This window comes from Monodelphis domestica, chromosome 1 (assembly GCF_027887165.1).
Source record: "Monodelphis domestica isolate mMonDom1 chromosome 1, mMonDom1.pri, whole genome shotgun sequence".
NCBI lineage: Eukaryota > Metazoa > Chordata > Mammalia > Didelphimorphia > Didelphidae > Monodelphis > Monodelphis domestica.
In genome coordinates this window covers 193,599,770-193,621,116 of record NC_077227.1, presented here as the reverse complement: position 1 = coordinate 193,621,116, position 21,347 = coordinate 193,599,770, and the positions used below count along the sequence as shown (strand labels likewise).

General features: G+C 35.0%; 1 protein-coding gene across 3 annotated transcripts in view; it reads right to left on the bottom strand.

The window, feature by feature from the left end:
• Window positions 1–21,347, bottom strand: part of FMN1 (formin 1) — a 588,141-nt gene that overhangs the window by 97,073 nt on the left and 469,721 nt on the right. For all 3 annotated transcript variants that reach the window (XM_056810223.1, XM_056810225.1, XM_056810224.1), the window contains one exon: window positions 16,359–16,451. In XM_056810223.1, coding sequence (XP_056666201.1) covers window positions 16,359–16,451 — 93 coding nt within the window. The remainder of the gene's footprint in view (window positions 1–16,358; window positions 16,452–21,347) is intronic.

The window sequence follows — 21,347 nt, the reverse complement described above, 5'->3', positions numbered from 1 at the left end:
TCTCCCTTCTTTGGAAGCTATACACAGACAGAGGCATCCGAACGTGCAAAAGGTTTGCATTGTGGGAAAGAACAGAATCTGTTACTGAAAAAAGGGCTTACACATTGGAACAAGTCTGAAAAACAAACCACCAACAATTTATCACTGTGTTAGCCCAGCTAGTGGTTTTCTCTATTCTTTTGGCCATTACTTCACATGTTTTTACTTGGATAAGATTTTTTTTCTTTCCATGACAGCTCATTGATCTTGGGTTTGGAGCATCACAGTTAATGGGAAACAATATCATGTTGGCTATTTTCTTGGCTTGTCTCTGCTGGTGGATGTGTTCCATATACAATTTGGGAGATAACAATTATAGGTGATGCTAATGTAAGTACAAGTATAACATGTTTCTGTAGGATAGGTGATAGGAGCTAGACATGTGATTTCATTGGCATAGGGAACTCTGAAGGTGAGGAAGCTATTTTAATGTGTACTAATAATATGTAATAACATATGTGTATTAATGATATGTAATAACACTTTGCCATTTGTAGGCTTAGAGAGCTGTCTAGAGCACTGCTTTAAGAAACTCTAAGTAGAAATTGTAAAGAAGGTGTTAATCATTTTTGGTAGAGGACATTTTCTGACCTGCAAGATCCTTATACCTGTGACATCTCAGGTCTAGTATCTATTGGTATTGTAATTAATATAATCAACCTGAAAGATATGAACTGCATTTTTAGGGACATTGCTTTTAAGTGTCTCCCTCCTGTTGGTGGAACTGCAAAATGATCCAACCACTTTGGAGAGCAATTTGGAACTATGCCCAGAGGGCTATAAAACTATGTATACCCTTAGACCCAGAAATACTATTGCTGGGTCTGTTTCCCAAGGAAATTAGTGAAAAAGGAAAAGAACCTATATTTTCCAAGATATTTACAGCAGCTCTTTTTGAGGAAGCAATCAAGGGGATATCCATCAATGGGGGAATGGCTGGACAAATTGTGGTTAAGATTGTGATGGAATATTACTGCACTGTATGATGACCAAGTTAATTGAAAAAAAACTTGGGAAGATCTACTTGAAGTAATGAAAAGTGAAATGAGTAGGACCAAGAGAACTTTATATAGATATAGAACAAATGCTTGAAAAAGAACTTTTGAATGTCCACCTCCAGAGAATGAACTAAAAATAGAAATATGAATGACAATCTATATATGTAATATATATATATTGTAATAATATATTGTTGTAATAAATTCTACTAAATAAATTTTTTCGAAGGCTTTCCCTCTTAGGTCACAAGAACAACATCAAACACTCAGAAAAACTCCTTTTGAAATACTGGATTAAAATAGTAAAATTAAAATGTGTGATTTGTGTCATCTTGGCAATAGAGCTTTACTTCAGCTTCAGTGATATGAGAAGCAGACGTCACTGACTTGGCCATTCCAGTGGCTAGATAGCAAATCATGATACATTGGAAAGATATATAGAACTTATCTTTGGAGCTTTGGATATCTTATTCTATTCAGGGCAAGAGGACAGGAAAGGAAATACTAAGGCTTACAACTTTTTTCTTTCCCTAAAGCCAAACAGTATTGGGGTCAGTATCTTTGTCTTCTCCCTTTAATAATTTATATATCTAGCAAAGTGCTAAAGTTCTTAGAGCCAGATATTAAATTGATGATGAGGGTGATGCTATAAAAAAGAATGTGGTAGTTGTTGAAACTTTCCCTACTTTGGTTTAAGGCCTGCCATCAGGAAATTCATTTTTTTTCTGTCTCTGGCTCTATTCTCTGTAGTATTTATTTTTCTGCCAATAATTTTTGTTAAATTATTTCTTTTTCTTTGTTTTGATAAATACCACATAAACAAAAGAAAACAAATCAGATGACCCAAAAATAAGAATTATTAATACACATCATTCAAGAGTTTCTTTTTCCAAAGTCATAGCTAAAAAAATTAAATGCAACCCTGTTCTGTAAAAAGATAAAAAAAGACTGTTTGGATGTAACAAAAGTCCTAGGAAGGCAGATAAAGTCATATGTTATTTATTTCAGAGAAGTATAAGCTGGGAAATTTGGAACTAAATAACAAGATTTTAACTCTTAGAATATCACTATGTAATGTATGCTGACTGGCTGTTCATCACATGCATGCAGGGCATGATGAGACAAAAGTGTTGAAACTAAAGCCAATAAGTCTGGATACGAAGCATGAAGAAATACTTTCTGGTTGACAAATAATGCTTCTCAAATACTAAAACGAGTGTGAAACATTTGAATCTCTTTATGGGTTTGGGTTCACAAGGTTTGCACATGAGATTGTTTATTTCCTTCCATATAAATGGACAGAATTATAATGTTTCTTCTCCAAAGGGGATCCAAGATGGTGGTGGAATATTTCTTCATGAAGATCTATAAAATTAGGAAATATTATCTATCTAAAATAGAAGTAAGGAGACCAAGTTGAATTTTTTAAAGTATATGTGATTCTGCCCATGTGATATATATATATCACATATAAAGAACTTTGTCTCCTGAATACTGTCTCTTTCCATTTACCTAGTGATCTTGGAGAAGTCATTTTAATTATCTTATAAAATGAGGAAATTGGTTTAGATGTCTTTTAAGGTACTTTTCAGTTATGATTATCATCTTATTCTTTGATCCTCTAATTTTACTTGAAACAGTTAACAGATTAATGTTTTTATTTGGACTTGTGATTTCACTGATGTAGGAAGCTTATTTTACCATGTAGAATAGCAACTTTTTTGCATCTTTGAGTCTTAAAAAAACCCTTTACCTTTGGTCTTAGAATTGATACTATGTATAGGTTTTAAGGCAGAAGAGCTATAAGGGTTTGCTAACTAGGCAATTAGGGTTAAGTGAGTTGCCCAAGGTCACACAGCTATAAAGTGTCTCAGTCTAAATTTAAACCTAGGACCTTCCATCTCCAAGTCTGGTGCTCTATCCACTGATCCACCTAGCTGTCCCATCATCTAAGAGTTTGGAAGATTAAATGCTTTGTCCTGGATCACAGAATGAATATGTTAGTGGAAGGTCTTAAACTGATTTTCTTTCTATGGCCAATTCTTCTACTACTATTCCAAATTGCCTACCTTTTCTTAATATCAGATAATTATTAAGCATAAACTATTTGCTTCTGTGTGCTTGTTTAATTACAGGGGCATACTTTTCAGATTCTTTCTGGGCCCCAGGTATTAGGTATCTCTAATTTAATTGAACTGCCAGTAGATGGTGTCTAAGCTCATTTCAGACACTGACTTTGTGTTTTGCCTCAGGAAATCCATGTTTTTGTTTTTAATTTTAGGATATTTTTTGTTTTTAAGACTAAAGAGCATTGAAATTCTATGTGACCAATCATACAATTGGAAAGTTTAAAGGTGCGTCACAGGTCACATAGTACAATTCATATAAAAAGAAATCACCACCATAACAAATCTCCCTTTTGAACAAGAATACAAAAGAACAAAAATAGTTACATGTATCTGGCATTTAAAAAACTTATATTAACTCTACTTGTATGATTTATACTCCATGATTAAATAATCATGTACTGCCCATCTTAGCTTATAATTCTTTAGGGGAAATTTCATGGAAGTTCCTTTCCCCATGGCTCACAAGTTAGTATTGCTCCTTCTGCTTGCTCCAAATTTTGCCTCTAGAGTTCACTGGTACTTAAGTACTAGCAACTTAAAAGTGTTCTTTATAATTAGTAGCTATTTAAAGTTTCTTTCAGCTCTAAATAACCTATGAGTAATCAAGGGAGAGATCTGTGTAGAGAATGGGTACAGAAAAGAAAAGAAGTATAAGTCATTCTAAAAGATAAAAAAAAAATCTTAGTTTAATTTTATATAATCTTGAAATAGCTTCATCTTATATAGATTCAGGGATGACAGGCATTTTTCTAAAGAAAGAGTTTTAGAAGGCCTTTGCATCAATGTTAAGGGGTTGGAATACAAACCAGACAATGAATCAAAGAAATTGGGGATAAAGCACATGATAGGTACTTAGCTTCTGCCACCAGAAATGAAATTGCAATCTCTAACTAGAATTGATGAGATTGAATTGTGAATTCCAAAAAAAAAAAAACCATATTGGGAGAAGTAATCTTTATAGTTCATTATGAAAACAACTATCACTGAAGAGAAAGATCAAAGCTAAACTCTATGAAACACTGAGCAATGCAGATCTTCATTGAATATAACTAAAAAATTTTGGGGGAAGATGGGAAGCATGTGGTGAGTGCAAGAGTTTGATTCTTAAGATTCCATAAGACTGATGAGGTGGTAGGCAAGATGAGCATACATACTTACAGGGTTAATGTCAAGAAAAGACAGAAATATTGTCAGTTTTAGATACATTTTATGTTACAAAAAACCAATAACTTGTCTGAGGTAATAGTGAACTATCACGTGACACTTCTACAGGTACTACTCAGATCTCCTAGGGTAAAGGTTGGCTTTCAAGAATAATAATATTATATAAATTGCTTCCTAAAAGGAAAATACTTTAAAGAATTTAAAGCAGAAAAGTTTCAAATAATTTTAAAGTTTATTCTGATTAATTTATGTATTAATAAATAGGAGCTCTAAAAACAACAAACCATGTATTGATAATTTAATAATTTAAATTTAAACTTAATTGTGATGTCATGATTTATCATCAATGCTCATTAGGGATATTGGTTTATTTATTCCTTTTTCTGTTTTAGTTCTCTATGGCTTATGTAACAAGCCCAAATCTGTGTCATAGAAATAATATAATAGGATCCCCCCTCCTTTCTTTACATTTTGCAAAAATGTCTGTGCAACACTGAAATGTTTATTTTAATTAATCAAATTTGATTGGAAGAAATGAGAAAATTGATGAGTTTAAAAAAAACCCGTTATTTTCTATCCTAATAACAACTCTAAGACAGAACAACGAGGGCTACATAAATGGGGCTAAGTGACTTGCCCAAGATCACACAACTTGGGAGGGTCAAGTAAGATTTGAATCCAGGTCCCCCTGACTTTAGGCTTGGCTCTCTGTGCACCAAACAACTCAGGTTCCCCAGAAATAGCTGATTTTGAGAGACATACATAGCATATGAATGGATAGGTAAAGAAATATCCAAACGATCACTTTTCTGCAAGTGACATGATTTTGTACTTGATCCTGAAATAATTGACAACTTCAGCAACTCGCAGGTTATAAAACAAAACTTGCAAGATATAAACCAAATCCATATAGATAATTTGCATTTCTATATGATACTAGTAAACCCTAGGCAAGAATACACAGAGAAATTCTACTTAAAATAGTTGCACAGAAGAGGCAGAGCCAAGATGGTGGAAAAGGTACAAAGACCCATGTGATCTCTACCAAATTGCTCTGCAAATAGCTACAACACTCTAAATGAATTCTGGAGCAGCATAAACTGTCCCCCGCCAATGATGTGGTAAAATAATTTTTCAACTCAAAACAGCTTAGAAAGCTAGTACAAAATATCTGTTGTACTATGGTGGAAGTGAAGTGCAAAACAGCATCCCAAGGCAGGTCCTACCTTAGCAACAGACCTTGAGGGTGACTGAATCTGCAGCAAAATCTCAACCATAGATGGTAATTTGGACAACTGCTCAGAAGGAGATTATGGGTGACCCTGTGCTGGCTCTGGGTCCAAGATTCTTGTTGCATTGCCTATACACAAATTGCAGTCTTGGGCCCAGATCTCAGGTGAGGAGGAGCACTAGCACACACCAGAGCTTGTGGACACAGGGGAACAGGGAACCATCATCACAGTTCCAAATAAAAAAAAGATTGCTTTTGGTTACTCACAGACCAGAGCATAGTCTGCGAGAGTATTAAAAACATATTTCTTTATATTGTAGCATCTTGAAAGAACTGAAAACTTGTAGATCCCCAGGGCTAGCTTTGAAGGAAGCTATAGAAAGAACCTAAAGCTTGGAACAGTGTTCCCTTCACCATAGTTACAGAGCCTAACTTTTTTTTTTTTAATTAAAAGAAAAGAAAAAGGCTGGAAAATGAACAAACAACAAAAAAAGAAACAGCACAGAATGTTACTTTGGTGACAGGGGAGACCAAAACACAAACTCAGAAAAAGATAACAAAGTCATTACTGCTGTATCCAAAGCCTCAAAGAAAAATAAGAATTATTCTCATAACCCCAAAGAATTATTAGAGGAGTTCAAAAAGGATTTTAAAAACAAAATAAAAAAGGTAGAAGAAAAACTGGGAAGAAAAGAGAGTGATATAGAAAAATCATGAAAAATATCAACAGCTTTATAAAAGAGGGACCAAAGAAGAAATACCTTAAAAACCAGAATAGACTAATTGGTAAAAGAGTCACAAACTTAAAAAGCAGAACTGGTCAAATGGAAAAAGATATATAAAATTCACTGAAGAGAACTTCTTAAAAGGCAGAATTAGTCATATAAAAAAGGTACAAAAATTCACTGAGGAAAAGAACTCTTTAAAAATAGAATTGGCTAAATGGAAAAGGGGAAAAGGAAGTACAAAAGTTCACTCAAGAAAATCATGCCTTAAAAATTAGAATTGGGCAAGTGGAAGTTAATGTTTCTATGAGACATTGAGAAAGTAAAAAAATGGGAACAAAACAGAAGAAAAATATGTCTTTGGAAAAACAACTGACTTGGAAAATAAGTCAAGGAGAGATAATCTAAGAATTATTGGACTACCTGAAAACCATAATTAAAAAATAAAACTTTGATATTATCTTTCAAAAAATTATCAAGGAATCTGGCCTCAGACACTTCCTAGCTGTGCAAGTCACTTAACCCACATTACCTAGCCCTTACCACTCTTCTGCCTTGGAGCCAATACACTGTATAGACTACAAGACAGAAGGTAAGGGTTTAAAAGAAATTATCAAGGAAAACTGATCTGATATTCTAGAACCAAAAGGTAAGATAGAAAGAATCTACTGAACACCTCCTGAATGAGATCCCAGAAGGATAACTACCGGGAATATTATTGTCAAATTCTAAAACTCTCAGGTCAGGGAAATAAGTCAAGTAGTAAAAAACAAAACAAAACACCAGTTCAAATATTGTGGAACCACAGTTGGAATAATTCAAACTTTAGCTGCTTCTACATTAAAGATTTGGAGGACCTGCAATATGATATTCCAAAAGACAAAGGAGATATGGGAAGGGTATAAAAGAAGAAGGGTGGGACTGATACTGAAGAAGGCAAATTGGGTGATGTGGTGGTCAGAAGGTACACAGGAGGAAATAGGATGGAGATTAATATTCAGTGACCATAATGATGCAAAAAAGTATTACAAATTTGTCTAAGAAAGGTACCATTTCTCGAATACAAAGAGGCATGAGTTGAATGTATGAGAATATAAGTCATTCCTGGTTCATAAATGGTCAAAGGATATCAACACGTAGTTCTTTGACAAAATGCTAAAGCTCTCTGAAGTCTTGCAAAAAATCTTCTAAATCACTATTAATTAGAGAAGTGAAAATTCACTCTACCCTATCAGTTTATCTGTTATAAAAGAAAAGGAAAATGACAAATCTTGGAGCAAATGTGGGAAAATTGAGACACTAATGCATTGTTGGGGGAGTTATAAACTGATTCAACTCTTCTGGAGAGTAATTTAGACCTATGCCCAAAGGGTTATATAACATACATACCCTTTGACCCAGCAATACCATTAGTAGGTTTGTATCCCAAAGAGATAAAAACAAAAAGGAAAAGCAACTATATGTACAAAAATACTTAAAGCAGCTTTTTTTTTTGGTGGGGGCAAATAATCTGTAATATGAGGGGATATTCATCAATTGGGGAATGGCTGAGTAAGTTATAGTTTATGATTGTAATGGAATACTATTAAGAAATGATGAACAGGAGGATCTTAGAAAAACCTAGAAAGATTTCTATGACCTGAGGGAGAGTGAAGTAAGCAGAATCAGGAGAACAATGTACATAATGATAGGAATACTGTACAATGAACAACTGGGAATGACTTAGTTATTCTCTGAAAAACAATGATTTAAAACAATCCTAAATGACTCATGATAAAAAATGCCATCTGCTTCCAGAGAAAGAACTGATGGAGTCTGAATCCAGAACAAAGCAAACTTTTTTTTTTCACTTTCTTTCTAATTTTTTTAATTGAGTTTCCTTCCACAAAAGGAATAATACAGGGAAATGTTTTACATGATTGCACATGTAAAATCTCTATCAGATTGCTTAGTACCTCAGCAAGGTGGTGGTGGAAAGCAAGGGAGGGAATTTGAAATTCAAAATTCTTTTTAAAATGTAGAATACTTTAAAAATGTAATTAGCAAAAAATTAAATTAAATTTAAAAAGAATAACTGAAGGATGTATAAAATACTTAGAAGTACCTATTAGATATACACAAGAATTATATACATACAAGTACAAACCATTGCTTAAGTCGTTGTTTAGACAGATTTAATTATTTAATAATTTAAAACTGTTTCCTGACACATACACACACCAGACACATAGATACACACATATATCTCCCCCCCCCCACAATCAATGAAGGAATTTGATTTCTTTGACTAGGAATAACTGTTATAAGAACTTTTTTTCTTTTCTTTTTTCCTAATATAGTAGAAGACAGGAAGGTGAGAAAGTAGATTTCTGTCAATTAAAATAAATAATAAAAAAGAGGTTTAGGATAGTGTTACATGTGTATTATATACACTTTCAGATGGGATCATTGTAATTGTTTTACTTTATTATGAGATCATTCATGGAGTGAGGATAATCTGTTAATGTTATAAACACAAAACAATAATTTTTTTAAAAAGACCTGTGGTAGTTGTTTTTGCTTGTCTTTTTTTTTTTGAGGGGGTAGAAGTTATGGTAAAAACAAGAAAGTTAAAAGTTTTTCTACAATATGGGAAGTAGCATGCTACTATGGAAAAATCACTGACCTTGAAGTCAGAGGACCTGAGTTTATATCCCACCTCTCATTCTTAGTACCTGTATGATTTGCAGCAATTTATTACCCCCCCCCCCAACCTGAACTTCCTGACTCAGGTTCAATATCTGTAAAGTGAGAAATTCGGATGAGATGACCTTAGAAATCTGTTCCATTGATCATTCAGTGAAAAGTGATGAAGAGAACTAGATGTGATCAAGGCCTGGATACCTCCAATGAATCAATCACATTTTAACGAGGTGTAATAGGAAGTCTGTTTAGATCGACTTAGGGACTTGGTCATATTCTGTTGGATTTATATTAAATCATTGAGGTAGGTTGGAGTCAGGCTAAATCCTTAATTAAATTTTAGGAGGAAAAGGGAGATTGAGTACTCTGCCCCCACTTCCTCATAGTGGCAAAAAGGAGAAGAATTAATCAATTAATGGCATTTATTAAGCACCTACTTTGTTGCCAGGAACTGTTCTAGGGGTTGTGGATTCAAAGACAAAAATGAAACTATTTCTGATCTCTTTATATTCAATTAGAAGGGAAAAGGAGAGAGGTGAGAGATTAGAGATTATGAAAATGATTTTTGGCTCAAGAAAACAAGTAATGGAGATAGCAAACATAAAAAGAAAACTGAGGTCAGAAGTAAAAGAGGGTCACTGACACAAAATTCTAAGAATTACTATTCTAAGAATTAGTCCCTTAAGAGAAAAGTCTAATTCTATGCTTAAGTAGCTCTTCTGAGGCTATTTCTTCATCATTCCAAGGAACACTATTCCAGTGCTTCAATTACCCAATGATCAAATTATCTCTACTTTTCATGGACATCTCTTGTTACCACTTCAAATCATTGCTACTGGTTGTCCTCTCTGTTTATTATCCCTGGCAATAATGTTACTGATGATTGGGTTATCTACTTTAGGTTCTTCTGCTTCCTTTTTCATATACTGAATTTCCATATGCTGAGATTTATTCTCTAAGGTGGAATTATTCTTTAAAAAGAACAGCATAAGGCAGTGTTTATGACATGGTAGACACTTCTGAATCAGGAAAACTTAGATTCAAGTCCTACCTCTGACACACTTAACTGTGTATAACCACAAATAAGTCATAGATAGGTAGATATGCACATATATATTTATATAATATATAATGAATTATCTATTTATATATTACATATAAAATAAAGAAAATGTAAAGCAAATATATTTAAAATTTTTTGAACTTAAACATAAATTTTATTAACATTTACATATGTATAGCAGAACACAAAAGGACCATATATTAAAATTATAATCTTTTTCATAGTTTGCTTTGAAAAAAAAGTATATACTAAATTCTTTCCTGCTTGTCTGTCCTTTCTTTTAACTTTCCTTTTGTTCTCTTCTTAAACTCAACTATCCCAAACTGAACACATTGTTTTCCAACCCTCCATCCTCACCCTCAATTCTTCTTTCTTTCGAACTTCCCTATTACTGTCAAGGGTCCTACCAGGTTCACAACCTAGGAGTCATCCTTAACTTCTCGCTCTTACTCCACCTACCCAATATCCAATCTACTGCCAAGTTTTATTATTTCTACTTTGGTTGGTATCTCCCCTATATTGCCTCTTTCTCTTCTCTGAAACTGCCACCATCCTGATACAGCACCTTATCGCTTCCCACCAAGATTAATGGTCTTCCTGCCTTTAGTGTATCTGCTAAAGCCCATCTCTTATTAAGCTGCCACGGTGAATTTCCTAAAGCATAGTCTGACCTCTTTCTTCTATACAGTGAGTTCCATTGGCACCCTATCGCCTCTAGTGCTAAATATAAAATCCTCTGTTTTGTATTCAGAGCCTTTTATAATACTCCTTTCCCCATCTGCAACAAGCATATACATTTCCAATCTTCTTACATCTTTTTCATTCCACATACTCTGAAATCCAGTAACCCTGGCTTTCTTGCTGTTCCTCACGCACATCATTCCATTTTCCAACTCAATATTTTCACTGACTGTCCCCCAGGTCTGGAATGCTTTCCTTCCTCATCTTCTCCTTTGAACTTCCTTAGCTTCCCTTCAAGATCCAGCTAAAATCCTACCTTCTACACAAACCCTTTCCTAATGCCCTTTAATGCTAGTATCTTCTGTCTATTTATAATGTCCAATTTATTTTGTATATAGCTTGTCTGTAAAGAGTTGTTTGAATCTTCTCTCCCCTAATTAGATTGGGAGTTCCTTGAGAGCAGGAACTATCTTTTGCCTTTCTCTCCATCCCCAGCTCTTAGTATAGCACCAGATATATAGTAGATATTTATTAAATGCCTATTGCTTAATTCTTTTGTGCATTAAAAAATATTTCAATGGCCCTTGTTTTTGGCATTATTATTAATAATCTTCCTTTCTTTTTTATTACCCTTTACCTCATTAAAAAAAGAAACAAATCTGCATAATAAAAGCAAAATGAACTCCCATTCTGCACATTTTGACTATATACAAAAATGTGTATCTCTACAACTTGAATTCATGATCTCGACATAGGTTGCATTTCCCAGAATTCCAAGTAACTTTATATTTAAAGTAGATATGAATGGTGTTACTTCCCAATATATTTGAATTGAGTAGATTGCTTACTGTGCTATATACTATTTTAAACAGCAATGAAAGATACAGGGAAATTTAGTTTTGTTAGCTTTTAATTACATCTTTTTTTATTAAAGTCCAATGAATGTAGATCATCTTAGACAAATGCCATATATTCCAGATTATTAGCCAAGACACTACTTGAACTTCTGACTATTTGGAGGAAGACCATAAGATATTCCTTTGTGTCTGGCAATGTGCTTCTTACAAAATCCAGGGATAGATTCAGAATGGGATGGGAACAAGAAATATGGCATTTATGTACTTTATTGTAACCATCCTGTTTTAGGGCTTCCTATAATTTTTATGCAATTCTTTATTCTTATATGTAGGAGATATTGGAAAGCTTATGCCTTGCATCTTAATTTTATTTCTCCTGAATTATCTGGAATTTGAGGATTCCTAAAAGAAAGTTATGTGGGTCAAAAATGATCTCAAAAGGACTGGTTTGAGAAACAGGAAGAGGCATAGCTTAGTAAATTCTATAGCTGTGTGTAAAGCATGTCCCAAAAGTCTTAGTGTAGTTTTAACCTAAAAAAATTTTGAATAGACTAAAACTGCACTAAGATTTTTGAGACATTCTGTACTTTTAAGGATCTCACTGATTTTATTTCCACTGGTAGTATGTCAGATAAAAATAATAGAAAATGAGATAGTACCAAATGTGGGAGAATGTGTGTGCAGTACATACACACAGATACACACACACACACACACACACACACACACACACACACAGAGTTTAGCCCATTCTAACTTCAGTACTCCCTGCTAGAGTTGTAAATACAAAAGGCAATTTAACAGCATGAAAAGACCACCTACAAGAGCCATACCTGGGACCCAATCAACTTCGCTGTGGATTCTTTCAATTACAGGATCCCTGCCAGGTTTATGGGAAACTTTAATGTGTGCATCACATTTTTGAGGGCTATATCATTATGAACATGTTTGATCTGAGGGTGGGAAACCTAGAGCCTAAATAATGCCTTCCCAAGCTGACCCTGAACTGAGCTGTAAATTGAAACAAGCAAAAGAACACACTGGAAAAGGGAAATGTGTGAGAAGAAAGGTCAAATATTGTGGAGAGTACAACTCTGGTAAGTGTTGCCATTAAAAATACTTTCACCTCTGTTTGGGGAATGAAATTAGTTAAGTAGGAGTAAGGCAGTTTCATCAAATGAGGCTATTTAAGGGTGTTTGGAGAAGGGGAGGACCCATAAAAGACATAAAGCAAAGTTCAAAGACGCCATCGTCACTCAACTGTGGCAACAGGATATGATTTACAAAAGAAAAATTAAATCATTATGATTGTGAGAAGAATTGAATTACAGTCCTCTAAAAATAAGCCTTTCCATGAATCAACTGAGTCACACCTCATGTGACTTCTCAGGCATAAAGCACTCAATTGCTTAAGACTTTATATGTGATAACTATTATGGAATCCTAACTTCCCAGCAGGCTGCTCTATGTAACTAACCATACAAACTTAGGGAACATTTCATTGTACTACAGTGACAACACCAGACTTTGTGCTCCTAATCATAATACATGATCCAAAGAAAAGAGGAAAAAACTTTAGATGTGCAATAGAAAAGCCTGTTGGGTTTGGAGTTAAGCAATTGGGTTCAGAGTTCTATTCTATTATTTACTATCTATAGGACAGTGGGATGAGTCATTTCCTCCCTTGAGGCCTCAATTTCCTCATTAGTGAAATGAGGGGTTTGGAATAAATGACTTTTAGGGTTGTCTCAATAATCTTTAGACCCCATCATCCTTCTTGAAACTATATTGTCCAAATGACCTTTTACCCATTTGAGTTATCAACTCAAAAAATATGAACTAAGAACCTATAAGAGACTAGAAATTTGAAATAGTTCAGTGAAACAGAAATTTTAACACAATTTTAAGCCATGACTTTTTCAAAATCATCCTATCAAGGAGAGAAGGTCATCAAGATCTATCTTTAAATGTATATCTTTTTTTTTCCAGAAAATGGGAAACTAGGTAAAAAAGTATTCATGGAGAACCCAAAAAATGTTATTTTATATGTGGATTAAAAAAAAACAACTGCTAAATAGGATCAGCAGAAAGAAGGCAATACAGATTATCTGTGAATATAAATCTATAATATTAACTGTTCACAACACAAGTTAAACCGAAATACAAATTAAGCTTTATCCCAGGAAAATCTTTATTTCAAGAAAAGGAAGAAGCCATGAGGGGAACAAAATTTTTACTTAAAAAGCCAATTTTTTACTTAGGCCAGTTATAAGGCAGCTTCTACTAATCACATATGAAAATTACCTTCTTTCTCTTATGATTATTTTATTACTAATAGGTAGTATTTATATAGTGCTTTATGGTTTGCAAAGCACTTCCCATAAGTTATTACATATTATTAACCCCATTTTACTGATGAAGACAGTGAGGCTGAGGGAGTTTAAGTGGTTTGTCTTGGCACACACAGATATAATGCCTGAGGTAGGACTTGAATTCATCTCTTACTAAATCTTAAGTCCATCACTAACCACTATACAACCTAGCAACCTCTTTTGTGCTGACAGCATGTCTGTGTTTTAAGTCTCATTGTTTCAGGATGGTAAACTGACAGTGTTATTTGTAGAATGTCAGAAGAAAGTTTTAACTTATTCGGTGATTACTTTGACAAGCCCTTAATATGAGGGGAGGCAGCAGCTATGATTCTTCATCATTGAGGACAGCTAGCATCCAGCTTCTCTGAGTCACTCAGGAAATTCTGCCAATTTCCAGCGACTGTTGGCCATGATTTATGGATTCACCCTGATGAGCAGTTTTCTGTTTATGGTGTGGTATCATGTTGGTTGATTCAAAATCAGCAACAGTATGTTGATGGCTCACCAAAGGTTCATACACTCATTTCCTTTGGCTTTCTAGCAAAGATAAATGCAAGCAGATTTCCCCACCTTTTCTTTTGCTTGTCTTCGGTGAAATTGTAAAAAAAAAAAATCAGATTAGGAAACAACCCCCATAAAGCAAAAATCCTTATTTTCATGACTTAAATGACACTGGTAGACTGTGGATAATAAGTGATATTCTCTACTTTTGTCAATATTATAAATAATGTAGGTGCCCAAGTGGTATTTTTAAATAAGATACTCTGTCTTGTACACATTACTCTTCTTTATTTCCATGAAATTCTGTAATTGAACAACAGTTTCTTGCTTTCCTTCTCACACCAGGCTTTGACTTAATTAAGGAATCATAAAGATTTGGAAAGGACTTCATCAGCTTCTAAATGCAACCCATCCATGAAAGAAGTCTCATTATAACTTCATCATAGACAAATGATTAGCTAGTCTGTGCTTGAAGATTTCCAAGAAGAGGGAAAGCCATCACCTCCCAAGGGTGTCTAGTCCTTGCCATTTCTCCTAGTTGCTTCCTTTTCCTGGAGTATGCTCCCTCCTCACCTCTTCTTCTTCTTGGAATCTCTGGTTTTTGTTTCTAAGATTTAGCTCTATGAGCTTCTATTTTTAGCTTTTGTAAGAAGCCTTTTCTGATTTTCCACCCAAATGCTTGTGTCCTCCTCCCCAAACTACCTTGTTTTCATTTTATGAGTGTTTATACATACATACTTATCTGTGTATGTGTTCCCCTGTTAGAATACAAGGTCTTTATAAGGGATTATTTCACTTTTGTCTTTGTATGCCCAGCACTTAATATGGCACCTGGCACATAGTAGATGCTTCATAAATATCTGTTAATTGACTGATTGACTCCCTTTATGATATCATGATTTACTTTGCTTTTCTGAGTACAGTTTGACAAATAGTGAAAAAAACAAGTCATGGTCTTCAAATTTATGAAATTCAGAGAAGTTAAAAAAAGAGAATTATTAATCAAGCCAGTATGACCATGTAATTATGTGTATGACTGTTTGGAAAAGTTTTAACTTACTTCCACAGGTGAATCAGTTCGCCAAGTAACAATGAACACCAGCAGTAAAAAAGAACAATGTGAAAAGTCACTTAATCCCTCTGTGCCACAGTATTCTTTCTTGCAAAATGGAGCCAAGATTGGAGTAGATGCCCTGTATGGTCCCCTCCAACTTCAAAACTACACTCCCAATAAAAAGCAGATATGGCTCCTTCTTTAAAAGGCTTATCAAAGAATGAGAACATTGGGTTGCATAGAACTAAAATGATCTAAATAGGAGTAGTTAACTGAAGTCCCTGAACTTGTTTCCTTTGAAAAAAAAATTTATGGCTATATTTTAATATGATTGGTTTCTTTCATAATCTTAAATCATTGTGCATTAAAAAACCCTTACCTTCTGTCTTAGAATCAATATTGTATATTGATTTCAAGGTAGAAGAGTGGTAAGGGTTAAGCAGTGGGAATTAAGTGAATTGCTCAGGATCATAGAGCTAGGAAGTGTTTGACACCAAATTTGAACCCAGGACTTCCTATCTGTAGATCTGGCTCTCAATCCACTGGACCACCTAGCTGCTCCCTACATTATGTATTTAAAAAACATTATTTGGAGAAGTCCTTGGCTTCACTAGATTGTCAAAGAGGTTCTATTATACAAAAAAAGTTAAGAAAACCTTATCTGAGAACACTAAAAAAAGTGATGCAAATCAAGTACCAGATTGATTTCATATTAACTATGTACATAGGTATTCAGGAAAGATGAAGGAAGATATAGAGATAGAGTGCTTGGCGCTGGGAGAGTTATCCAGTGATACAAGTGGATGGAGGCCACAGTAATTGGTCTGGGAGGGTATACAGTAACACATAACAGGCTGCCTACCTTTCTGGAAGAACACCTCTAGTTTGTCCTTAAAAGGCTGGAGATGCTCCTTTGGGGACTCCTTGCACACAATGACCATCTGCTTCTCACTTGCTGTGAAAAGAATCCCAGAATTAGATTGTTAATTAATTGTTTGGCTGGATTATCAATTGATGTTTATCCAAATTCCAGTGGTTTCCATCATGTCAAAATAACAAGAAGGCCCTCACAAGAACAAGGGTCATTTAGGAAAAAGGAAATGTTAGACCTCAAATTTGTTCCTAAGGCAGAAAAGTTAGTGAAGTGGGAGAAAGATAAGGTTTTTTCCCCCTGACTTGCCAGAGTGGACAAAAATTTTGAAGGTCTAGACTGAGAAGATTAAGGATTCTGTTCTTCATATTCATAAATTATAGCCCATGTCTTTCTTCCAAAAAAGAGTCCTAGATGGCAGTTTTGCTACAGATGGGGTTATTCCCAAATAGGACAATGAGGATAGAGTTATTAAAATGGTGCTTTACTCATCAAGAACATATTATGGAGTCTACTAGTTAGGCCATGAATGAACATGAAGATAAAAGTTACCATCATCCTTCCACCAACCCCCTCTCCCCCAAACATTAAATACGAAGTCCCCATAAAATTACTTTATGCTGGTTATACTTTAGGATCTATTTCAGAAATTTGTAGCAAAATGAGCCATCAGGCCACCTCTGAAGGGCAGGTTTGATTTGGCTGCCTAAGTGTATAATATATACTATAATTCACCACAACAAAGTACACCCAACCTAGGCAAGAGACATTTGCCTGAGGTCCCTGTTAGCTTGTTCCGGTATCTGAAATCCACTAGGAAAAAAAAATACAAAACAAAGGTTTAATTTTTCCAAAGCTGGAGCTAATTAAAGAACACTTTGGTCTGCTGGCCATGGCCAGATTCCTGACATGTCCCTGTCTAAGAGAATATTCTGAATCTTTTGGAGCTTCAGACATGTAGCCTGGTTCTCTGAGCCTGAATAATCATGCACTGTAGGAAGGGCAGAAACCTGTGCCTCAGTTCCTGGTTGAGGTTTTAAAGGTGGATAGAAATTGAATATAAAAGGTCTGATAGAGGAGAAAACTTTTATTTCCTCTGGGTATTTTCTGCCCAGATAATTCTAGATTTTCAAAACTAATGCTTCAGTGAGCTTGTGCCTGGCAAAATAGATTACTTTGTAATAATAGTAAGCTCTAAGGGTAGGAAGTTTTAAAAAGACCACTCAGATATCCCCCAGTACAATTTATTTGTATTATCTCCAACAAGATGCCTGGAATCTTGGGTAATTTTTTTAAACTCTAATTTTCTATCTCGGTAACAACTCTAAGAGAGATAGGCAAATAGCTAAGCAAACAGGATTAAATGACTTGCACAGAGTCACATAGCTAAAACAGTATCTGAGGTCATATTTGAACTGAGATCCTCCAGATTCTAAGCCTAGTCTGTCTACTGTGTCACCTAGTTGCCCCATTTGGGTAACTCTTAAGAAACATCATGACTCTCAGGGAAATTAAAATGTGATGTTGGAAGTCTCTTGTGTCAGGTTTAGTCTATACATTCTCCCTTTCTCCCTCCCTCCCTCCCTCCCTCCCTCCCTTCCTTCCTTCCTTCCTTCCTTCCTTCCTTCCTCCCTTCCTTATTTCCTTCCTCCCTTCCTTCCTTCCTTCCTTCCTTCCTCCCTTCCTTATTTCCTTCCTCCCTTCCTTCCTTCCTTCCTTCCTTCCTCCCTTCCTTATTTCCTTCCTTCCTTCCTTCCTTCCTTCCTTCCTTCCTTCCTTCCTTCCTTCCTTCCTTCCTTCCTTCCTTCCTTCCTTCCTTCCTTCCTTCATTGTTTCCTTCCTTCCTTGTTTCCTTCCTTCCTCCCTCCCTTCCTTCCTTCCTTCCTTCCTTCCTTCCTTCCTTCCTTCCTTCCTTCCTTCCTTCCTTCCTTCCTTCCTTCCTTCCTTCCTTCCTTCCTTCCTTCCTTCCTTCCTTCCTTCCTTCCTTCCTTCCTTCCTTCCTTCCTTCCTTCATTGTTTCCTTCCTTCCTTGTTTCCTTCCTTCCTTCCTCCCTCCCTTCCTCCCTTCCTTCCTTCCTTCCTTCCTTCCTTCCTTCCTTCCTTCCTTCCTTCCTTCCTTCCTTCCTTCCTTCCTTCCTTCCTTCCTTCCTTCCTTCCTTCCTTCCTTCCTTCCTTCTTTCCTTCCTTCCTTCCTTCCTTCCTTCCTTCCTTCCTTCCTTCCTTCCTTCCTTCCTTCCTTCCTTCCTTCCTTCCTTCCTTCCTTCCTTCCTTCCTTCCTTCCTTCCTTCCTTCTTTTTCCTATCTAAAAACTCTTACCTTTCATCTTAGAATCAACACTATGTATTGGTTCTAAGGCAGAAGAATGGCAAAGGGTAGGCAATGAGAATTAAGTGCCTTGCCCAGGATCACATAGCTAGGAAGTGTCTGATGCCAAATTTGAACCCAGAGATTCCTGTCTCTAAACCTGACTCTCCATCCCCTGAGCCACCTAGCTGGCCCTCTAACTCTATGCATTTCTAAGGAATTATGCACTAACTCTCCCCACCTCCAAACTCCAGAGCACCCAATATATCATTGCTGGAGGAGATGAAGGAAAATAGATAATGCTAATTCATTATTGGTGGAACTGTGAGTTAATTGAGGCTGATTGAAAAATAGTTTGGAATTACTCAAAAAAGTTACTAAGATACTCCTATACTTTGGCCCAAAGGTTTTACCACTGGGGCTATGTCACAAGGAAGTTATTGATAGTATAAAAAGATATACCTGTACAAATATGGTCATGGTAGTATTATTTATCAAAGCACAAAGATGGAAACAAAATGTATGCCCAGTGACTAAGAGAACAAGCAGAACAAACTATGTTATAAGAATACAATGGAATTTTTACTACAGAGGAAGTGTGATGTGATAAATATAGTATAGAACTTGGAGCCAAGAAGACCTGAGTTCAAACCCCATCTCAGATGATTACTAGATCTGTGATCATGGGCAAATCATTTAATACTTCTGGGCTTCACTTTATTCCTTAAGTATAAAATGATGGGGTTGGACTCAATGACTTCTATGTTCCCATCTATCTCATCTCTCAACCCATGATATAATAATCCTATGAATAATGAATATGAAAATTGAGAAAAAGAGTTACTTGAAGTCTTAAAGGAGGAAGAGAGCAGTCAAAAGAATCATATGTACAATGACTATAACAACATAGAGTGAATACTGAGAGGCCATGAAACTCTGGTAAAGTACAATAGTCAACATTAGTATGATGCTATTGGTTAAAGGGCATATTCCTCTTTTCTGTCAATAACTGATAACCAACTTTGAAGTCAGAACAATTTGTGCATATTAGGAAATATATATTGTGTCAAAACAAAACATTTCAATAAATTTTAAAATAAGATAAAAAATCCAGTGTTTGTTGGAACAGTCAGACTCCTCTGAGGGGACAAATAATTCTTAGAAAACTATCCAATACTTGTTAAGGAAACGTGTCCATGAAGAGTTTAACAAAAATTTATTATACTTGAGACAAATACTATTTTAGTCATGCATATTTATCTTGTAAAACAATTTTAGGCCTCTTTCTCTTTAAAAAAATAACTAAGTCTTTCTTGATTTCTCTGAAATAATCCCCTTATTAATTTTTTATGATAAAATATTATTTTATTATGTTGGAACCATATTTTTTTCAGGCACTTTCCAATTGATGGACTCTCTCCTTCTTCCAGTTTATTTTATAGTTCTTGATCACTCCAAAAAGAACTTTGAGATATAGTTTTAGTAGTGGTAGTGGTGGATCAAAGATGTCTTTCTGGGCCAAGTTCCAAATTACTTTCCAGAAAGACTACCCCAATCCACAACTTCTTTTGCTTTTATTATGTGACATTAAAAAAATCCAATAAAACTAGAATTCTAAAGCATTTCTTTCCCAACATCCAAAATAAGAAATGGAAAAAAAATAGAATTCTGAATGATATTTTCCAATTTCAGAGACCAGACTTTATCAATTATTTAATATAAATTACAATTCAAGAAAATACCACACACCTAAAAGGGAAAGAAATTAATTGCAATTTAGTGAATAGATAGTTGGGCTAAGAGAGCTGATACAGCAGAAAGAGCACTGGATATGATATCTGAAGATGAATTTGAATCCTGGCTCCACTATTCATTAGCTATATGATCTTGGTCAAGCCACTTGACCCAAGTTTCAATTTCCTTCAATATGAAATAGGGATAATGACTTTTTGTGTTATCCAATTCACATGGTTGTTGTGAATAATTAAATAAGATAATGCACGCTAAATATTGTTTGTAAGGTTTGGTCTTAATTAGTGCATATAATGACTCCCCCCGCCCCTTGGCCTGAGTTGTAGCATTATTTGAGTTTGCACTGCCTATTTCCACTGGTGTGAAACTAAAACAATCATAGTTTTCATAATTATAATTTCTAATTATGCCAATTTAAATTAATGAGACCACTTCAGGAGATTACTTCTTTACACTAATTGGGACCTAGCTGCAAATATTAAAGGGCCATATAAATGTCAACTAGCATACTACTTTTTTATGATAATGAACTAGTTTGCCATATGAGCCACTAACTATGTAAAAGTTGAAAATATTCAGTCAGAGGTCAAATGGGTATCTCTGCCACTATGAATCTCAGATGTTCCAGATACTCAAAACTTTCTTAAATAAGATCCTAAAAATCAGATTCAGAGTTCTAAGCAGCTACAGAGGTCATCTAGACCAATCTTCTCATTTTATAAATGGTGAAAGTGAGGTACAAAAAAAGTTAAATGTCTTGGCCCTAACATGGGCAGTTAAGGGACAGTGATGGTCCTCAGACTGCAAATCCAGAGCCCCTTCTATTGGATTAGACTTAAAATATATAAACTAATGGCAAACTGATGGTTTGTGAAATTAGATATACTGATGAAATTTCTGAATTCAGAGAATACTGAGACTATG